Source organism: Ruditapes philippinarum, unplaced genomic scaffold, assembly GCF_026571515.1.
Source record: "Ruditapes philippinarum isolate M1 unplaced genomic scaffold, ASM2657151v2 ctg19967_1_1_1_1, whole genome shotgun sequence".
Lineage (NCBI taxonomy): Eukaryota > Metazoa > Mollusca > Bivalvia > Venerida > Veneridae > Ruditapes > Ruditapes philippinarum.
This window is the reverse complement of record NW_026861085.1, coordinates 1-9,120: the sequence shown is the minus strand read 5'-3', so window position 1 is coordinate 9,120 and position 9,120 is coordinate 1. Positions and strand designations below refer to the sequence as shown.

The following is a 9,120-nucleotide window of genomic DNA, read 5'->3' as shown; positions in this document are numbered from 1 at the left end:
ACATATATGATTGTTCATTGTTTAAAAACAACGTGTGACTTAAATAGAAATTAAGTTGTTTGGGTCGTCAGACCAAACAAACAATGGTAGCTGATATGCTTATTTGTAAAATCCGCTAGTAGTCAGTAGCGGTTACTTTCCTTCACCGAAAAAAATAGGTGAGATCACTGCGTCAAGATTGTCAAAGGAACGTCAGGGAAGAAAAGATATTTCCAGATTGGTCCAAGATTTCTAAAAATGTGTAATTTTTTAACAAGCAAGTTACCGGAAATATATATATATATACAAATAATTTTTGTTACGCGGATGAATATCATTTTAATCAATGAAAATTGCTTGGCTATTTCCGGGTAAAGCTTCGGATTATTATGATCGCCTAAATGAAATTTGTTATTTAGAGTTTCTGAAAAATAAAGTAAGGATGTTGACTCTGTGTCAGGGACGAATTTAGGCAGTCGACGATCGATAATCAATTTCTACTATAGTAATTGTCTTTTCTCTTATAAGTTAAGCACCACGTAAAAAAGCACACTTCAGAGCGAATTACACAAAGAGTAGTTAAATATTATATACACGTGAGAAGATTTTTACTAAATTATTTCACAGATATTACGTTGTTCTGTTTGGACAATCTTTTTTTATTTAGTCTGTACCCGCGATGCACGATGGTACGATGGTGAAATCGCGATGGAACAATGGTACGATAGTAAAAACACGATGGTACGATGATGAAACACGATGGTACGGTGGTGAAATCGCGATGTCGCGAAAGCACGATCGTGAAAACGCGATGTAACATCGCGTTTTCACCATCGTACTATCGTGTTTTTACCATCGTGCCATTGTGTTTTCACTATCGAGCCATCACCATCGTAACACCACGTTTGCATCATCGTGTCACAGCGTTTTCACCATCTTGCTCCATGATGTTAAGCAACAAGTTTACTGTGAACAAAATATCTAGAAATTAATTGGTTTAACAAAACAGATTGGTTTATAATTTCACAACCTTCACCTTTCTGACATTCTGAGAACCAAACAAATTCAGCGCGGATTCTGTTCTTTGATTTACTAGCAATTGTTGTTGGTGTAGTTATTATTGCCGTCCTTACTGCTCCATCCGAATGATGATCGTAAACAATCAGGATCCATTTTTATGTTTTCTGTTATATAACTGCCAAGAAAATGGTCAGAAAGACATTTTGATGTTTATTCTGTGACAGGAAGTTATACCTGATAGTATACTGGAGGAATACACGTGCACGCGCGTCTGTAAATTTACACAGCGCAAACATTTTAAAGTGCAAGCCGAGGTTTTTAATTTACAAGTTTACCCAATACTTTTACTTGATTGTAATGTTTACATATGTTTAAAGTGTTGTGCTACTTATGTACTTAAATAAATCCTCTTACTTAACCTTTTAAAAGGCGTATCACAATTAAAAAACACTTTGATGGAGCCTCTTCGGCTGCGAAATCAATGTCATTGACTGAAAACGACTTAACCATCATTGTTGAGGATCTGTTTTGCAAAAGTGTGAGGTTTCAAATGCTGCGTGCTGCGTATTCGAATGTCGTTAAATTGATTCCAGTACTATTTGTGTTGAAGATCAAAAACTACTTAAAACGGTGCCGGGTGGGGGGCTCTTTTGTCTCTTGTGAATAGTTTTAATCATATGTTAATATCTGATTTTGCCAAAAACAAACATATTCTGCTCAAAAACAATTGCACGCTTAATCATACTTCATCAGTTGATATAATTAAAGTTTACAATTTATATTGTTAAAGGCCAAAATCGACCGCGATGTTCATCCATTTTTTTATAATTTTCTACACACTTTATTCAGGTATCAAAATTTTCATGGCATTTTAACAGTTTTAAACTGTTTAATTTTATAGACATCGTTGTGTGCGTTAAAGGGAAAAAAAATCTCCTGCTGTGTTCACACACACAAAAATCATTGGTAAGTCTTAATCGAGAGCAATATGCATTTATCCTCTAAGATATATATTAATTTATATATTAAAACTAGGGATGGCAACGAGTAACCGGTTAACCGAGTACTCGATCGAACGTCCGAATATCGGTTAACAAAATTGATATTCGATTACTCGGAAAAAATATTTATTTTCTACTGTTTTTGCGATTTAGAAAGATTAGTTCAGAAATTCGGAAATGTACACGTATCTGTATAAATACTTGGTAAATGCAATAAAAGCATCCTTGCAGAGGTGTGAAAATGATATCTTAAATTTAACGAGGCGATAAGCAGTTTGACACGCGTATAGGATTGAACACAGTCCTGTGTCGTTTACGTCATTCGGCCTCTTATGATATTTAATAACCTTAAAATATTAGACAGTTTGTAGCCGAAACTTGTTAATTATAAAAACGTAAATATATATACGGAATATTATGTTGAAGATTTGTATTTTGCTACGAGCAGCGGTGGAAAAATTGATATCTCGCGAGACCGAAGGTCGAGCGAAATATCAATTTTCCTACATTGCGAGTAGAAAAATGCATAGGCTCTGAAAGCTACTACAACATAATTTTCCTTTTATTATATACCTTTTCGTTTGAATTATAAATGATTTTCATTATACTACACTTCTATAAGAAATTTCAGAAAATTAAATGTAGCTGTCAAGAAATAAATCTATGACCGACGGGTGAATACGTAGTTTTTGCAAAACCCGCCACGCCTTTTTTTATAATTTTGGACACAGCTAAGATCGGAACCAACGTCAAAAATAGTCCGGCACTTCCATATATGGTACCTTATTTGTCACTAACATAAAAAGGACTTTTCTATCCGTTGAAGCGTATTTGCGCTTCAAGTTCATCCTGTATTCTAGGGAGAAAATTTGTAGGTACAATCTATATTATTGGCATTTCTTATGTTTATATTTATATATGTATCTCTTGCAGTCCTATTCATAGTTACGAATTCTATGAACGAAAGTAGCATGCAGACGGTGCTGATATTGTGTGATAAAACTTTAAATATCATTGAAAATCATCCGAGTAACCGAGTACTCGATCGGAAAAATGACCGAGTACTCGAGTATTGATTTTGGTATTCGTTGCCATCCCTAATTAAAACAAACATAGACATCTTTCTGTCCCTCGACACAGTTATTTGTGCCTGTTGAGATAACTTTACTTGGTGATAAAACACCCGAATGTGCGGGATATTATCTGTATAAATATTTATTTAAGGATATAAACACTTATAAAGAGATATAAAATCTTCGCTATGATTAATTACTATTTCACTGACATTTACCAAATTATTTGTCCAACAATATGTCCCAAGGTTAGGGTCATTGATTGATTTATATTGAAGTATGTCGGCTCGTTTGTTCCGTGATTTATAGCCGATTTTATTATAATCAAACACCTGGAGAGGTCTGTCTAAGATGTGTTAGTCGTCAAACCAAGCGAGGATATAAGTTAAACAAACAATCATTTTTATAAACTTTATTTCTCACAGTTAAAATACATACAAGCAGTAAAAAATAAAAACATACTTGTTCTAAAAATTCATAAAACTCGGTCGAATCAATTGATCATGTTTTTGAAAGACATACCTTATTTTATCTGTCGTGCAAAAGAAAACACAAAAACGATATTGACGGGTTAATGGTCCGATATTTTTCAGAGTCATTTAAACCTTTTCAAGCTTTTCCCGAATTACGCTCATACATGTTTGCCTTTATCGTTTGAACCTTTGTCATCCGTTGCGAACCAGTAAACAGGTCGAAATAGCTAAGGCAACAATCACCGTGCGCGTTTCATTTTTTTTTTGTCGTTTTCTTTGAATTCCTTATCAGTTACAAATTGTTTAATTTCATCCCAGCAATTACGCTGAAGTAGTGCATGCATGCCACATAAATATGGACATTTGTTAAATGCAATATGGTAAAAATATAACAAAGAGGTAAAATTTGATATAAGAGTTAATATATTATGGGCATTGCTATATCTTCGTTAATAATTATCAAGATTTCACAATTCTGAACATATGTGAACAATATAAAGAAGGTTTACCATCCAGATTTAGAGTTTAAGTTTTTTTAACTACCTTATATTAACACTCATAGTACACTCAAATGTATAAACAAAACTGCTAATATCTCTTAGTTAAAACATTTTTTAGAAAAATAAGGCAGAACAAAAAATAACCTGACCAGACAAAATTAGTGCTTCCTTTACCTATACAATGTATTTATTAAATAGTTGACAGTAATTGTTACAGATTTCTGACGAAATAAATATTAAAATGAAATCTGGAAAATGTGAAATGTGAAAATACTTATTCAACAGCCGTAAATATAGCATTGAAAAATCTTGATTTGGAGCAGTGGCTGAATTTTAGAGTAAATTACTAGTATTAGAGGAATTGTGTTTCATTTTGTTTTAGTTTTAATGAAGCAAATTATGTCTATGCTAGGACTCATGCGTAAGCTCATGAGAATGAGATATCTGATGTCATTTTCCTATTGTACACTTGATAAACATGTAGAATTTTACTATTATGCTACATGCCATTTTTGCGATGAATATGTTTACAAATCGGTTGACAATAAAAGAGTATTTGAATTTTGGTGTCTAAAGAATGTTGTGTCTTAATATGCTTAATATGTTCAGTCAATTAATCCATGTTATTAATGACAAAGTTATGGCTAATAAAGACAGCAAAACAAAGAGGAAATTTCAATTATTTGACCTTCATGAGTGAATGCCAATGTTTCTCTGGTTTACTTCAAGGTCTTTCGTAGAATATTGTTTTATTAAGTTTACAAGTTTTATTCATATCAAACCAGAAGGTCAACGACCCATGTGGCAAAATGCACAGTACAAATTACAAATATGGCAGTTTACATACTAGCATATAAGACCTGCATAAATAATATTAACGAACATATTTCCGTTTCAGTGTACGTAACAATAAACAAAACTTATTTAGCAAAAGGTATTGAGTTTTGCATATATAATAGTTTACATAATTACAAACATATAGCAATGAAACTGGTGACAGATATGAATATAAACTGTTTAAAATACATAGATAACTAAGTGATTGAAGCAGTTTCCCGAAAATATAGTATATTACGATTTTAGTATTACTGGAAACAATGATTCGCTGATGAGTAAGATAATATATCATCTGAGAAGACCATATTTGTCAGCCTTGTCCGAAAAACGAAAGCGACAAGATTGACATGTGGTAAAACAAATAGTTGCTTAACAATATCGTTTATTCACTAAAATAAAAGATATATTTATTAATATCATTTTACAATTACTTTAGTTGTACAGTTGACAAAGTTAACTGCACCTTAATTACCTAAATAACGTTGAATGAAAATAGTGTTGTTTCTAACATTAAAAGCTTTTTCAATATAACATGCAAGACGTTTTACAATAGTATCATTATCAGAGTTCATAAGAGCAATAAATTTTATCATATTTGGGTGTCTCCAATAATATGGCGATATAAACTGCTTTCTTAGGTTAATATATATCTATTACATTGTAAAACAAAGTGAAACTCGTCCTCTAAAACATTAAATTCAGAACATTTGCGATCATCATAAGGAATAGCACTTGGCTGGTGCCTTCTACCTGTTTCAACATATAATCTGTGTGATGACATACGTAATCGTGACAAAGATATACGAAACTTTTTAAAATTTAAAATATTTAAGTAAGGTTGAAAGCAAACATTGCTAAAAAGGATTGCTCTAGTGGAATTGTTTAGTCTATCATTCCATTTTTGAACAAACTGGTCTTTTATTCTTTGTTTGACATTTAACAAAAACAGATCAACATCACCAACTGTTTGAAATATCCATGCGTCTATGAAACCCAATTAACAAAGTAAGTTTTTAACTAACGAACACCAATTTCTCCTATTAGGATTATAAAGAACATCATTACATAACATAATATTTACTTTTTTAACATATTTGTGATCTGACATATACAAAATATTTATCCAATATTTGATAATGTTATAAAATATTATGTTTTGTAACGACATGCGACCTAATTCTCCATAAACAAAATCATTTTGAGTGGATTTTTTTACACCCAATAAACGTTTACAAAACTGTGTGTGAACGCTCTCAATGGTAGCACCGGGGTGAAATCCCCAGACCTCAGAACAATAATTAAAATGTTTTAACACAATCCTTTCAAAAATAACAAATAATAGCCGCAAATAGCAAATATCAGCAAAAATCTAGCAAAATTTAGACATTTGACCTTGAAGGTCAAGGTCATTTATGAATAAAGGTCAAGTTTTGTCTTGTCTTTTTGGAGGTCTTGTCCTAAGGGTTGTTGTGGCAAAGTATGAAGACAATGCACAATGGACTTAAAAGATTTTTATCTTCGTTACAGTTTGGAGGACAATACCTCTATTTTCTCTTCGAAAAAAGTCGATCTGAAAACAAAATTAGACATGTTAAATTGAATTCATCAATATTTTCAGTGGTTGTAGAATGAAGACGAACGTTTATTTTTGTGCTAATTTATTAAATTGTAATTTTATTCTTGGTAAATATTCAAATGTACTTCTTGGTAAATATTCAAGTGAATCTGATCATAAAAATAACATGAAATACAGCTTATCCTTTTGTATAACATATCTTTCAGTTAACAGAATAAGAAAATGCAGAGTTAGAATCTGGTATATCCCCCACCTTCATGTAAAACAGAAATGTACCTGGACCTCAATGACAAAACATGGTTTCGAAAGAAATATTGAGGAATGTTATTCCATTCCCTCCCCTATTTCAGCTCTTAGGGCATGTTGTGTTTGCAGAAGGGTCCATTATCTTCACCAAAACGTTGCAGCTCCACCGATACATTCTCAATTACATGTATATTAATGTTCAGGTCTAAGAGTCATATTGTTTTGAAAATGTTTATTTGTAATGTAGACGACTACTTCAATCTTATTAAAACCAGCTCTGAACTTTAGTCAGACTGACAACTACTTATGTATGGAATTGGAAAAGTTAAACTTTGAACAGAATTTAATTTGTTTTAAAATTGTTTGTTCAAGAAATTCCATTTAATATTATCACCTTAATGCAGTAACGGAAAAAATCCTATTGAATATAAAAGGAAGGCACAAAGATGACGATATGATCATTCATGTATTTGAAGGAAACTTAGAATGTAGGCATATATTGAAATAAAATTCTAAAATTGAAAACTTTAACAATTGGAAATGTATCTCGTTTTAGAGCTGAAGTTTCACTGGAAAATAACAAAATAGTGCAATTACCTTTTTTACGGGACACTCAAACCTGAATAAACCCTAAGTCAATAGAGAAGTCAAATATTTACAATCATAAACAATATACCAACAAAAGAAAGAAGATAAAGTGTAGTTGTAAGTAGCTTTAATAATTTGACATCAAGGTTTTATTTGCAACCATGACCTAATTAGTGTTGTAAATGGGCTTAAAATAACCAAATAAACAACGAAACTTAAACATTCATTTTGTTCTTCCTTGTCTTGATTTGAGTTAATATGTGTCTTCATTTTTGTGTTTCATGTTCCTTCGATTTTGTCACATGTAGCTTGTCAATGCTGTAACTTCTTCCGAATCTCCAAATTTGTCTGATTTCCTTTCAACAATTTTCCCGTCCAATTTCTTGATATTTTGTGATTCTTTACCTTCGTCAACTTCTATTGTAATTATATCTTGATTGCCTCTAGCCCATGGTTGTAGGTATACGTCAGAGCAGGTTAAGAAAGCAATGGCACCTATGATATTAATCCCAGCTGCTAAATAGAACACGTTTTGCCATTCTTCTTGTGAACCCTGAAATATAAATTGTACATGAAATATCGTTGGAAATGTTTTTGTATTTTAACATGGTAATAATGATCATATTCATAATTATGAGAAACACCAAAACACCAAATATTATTAAACATATTGATACATTTCTGTAGAAAACAATTTTCGTTTCTTAAAACATGCGTGATAAAACAAATCATACTGAAATTCTTATATAGCTGAATTATTACAAGAAAAAATAACACAGATGCAAATTCATAGTAAAGAACGAAAACACCAGCTTTCACTGAGTTTTCAACTACACATTGACAAGAGCAGTACTTAAATATTGCTTATCAGTAAGAACGGTGTGGGTATTCCCATTTGTTTTAATATCATTAAACAAATTCTCCGTGTATAAATGTATTGTAAAGCATTCATTTTTATTGGAAACCAAAGGTTACAGATATTTCAGTCGTTGATGTTTTTATCCCTATTGTATAGATACGATAATATGATAACATACATTTGGTGTAAGAAAACCAGCTGTCATGGATGCAATTATACCAGCGATAACACCACCAGCGTTTGTAATTCCGAATGCAGTCCCAGCAAACCTAAAAGTCAACAGTACCATTAAGATATTTAGTAACCTTTACTGATGATGGTTCTCCGTTCATTAAAGGCACATTATGCCTCAGAAATTCTTTAGAAATGTCAAATATATGAATAATGGATTAAGATTTTTTACAACTGAAAAAGTAGCGCTGAACACGCAGTTATGTACAGTAGTGTTTTGAATTTCATACACAATACTTATTTACTAAAATTATACCATATGCCAACTGAGCTAAAGATGTTCAAGATAGTTTAAATATAAAGTAAATGAGTATGTTTTGGGGAACTGTAACAAGATACCAAAAATAAACAGTATTTGAGAAATAAAAATGATTGCATTTCTGAGGCATAATGGGCCTTTAACAAGCAAATCGAATCAAAATCTTTGGAACCAAATAGGAGTAACATATTTTATAATAGTATTTATCATAACGGCCCTTGATAAGATCGAACATTGTCTGCAAGGGCAAAGATATGTTTCCGCTGTAGACTGAAAATATATTCAAAGATAAAAGAAACATAGAATTGTTTTAAAAATTCATGTACATATACTAGTACTTATATTTGTAGGATTAAACCTTCGCATTTCTATAGTCCGTTCCAAACTGGCATCGAGAAACGAATACTTTTTCTTGCGTGTGTGTATCTACCCCCCTTCAGGCGGTAGCTGTTTGTTTGTTTTTTTTTCTTTTTTTTTC

The 9,120-nt window shown here is 31.8% G+C and overlaps 1 protein-coding gene across 1 annotated transcript; it reads right to left on the bottom strand.

The window, feature by feature from the left end:
• Positions 1 to 7,271: 7,271 nt before the first annotated feature.
• LOC132714476 (uncharacterized transporter slc-17.2-like) lies at positions 7,272 to 8,421 on the bottom strand (the record flags this gene model as incomplete). The annotated part of the gene is made up of 2 exons (XM_060697374.1): positions 7,272 to 7,846; positions 8,331 to 8,421. Coding segments are annotated over 2 exons (346 nt in total), but the record flags the coding sequence as incomplete, so codon positions are not given.
• Between the last annotated feature and the right edge of the window lie 699 nt (positions 8,422 to 9,120).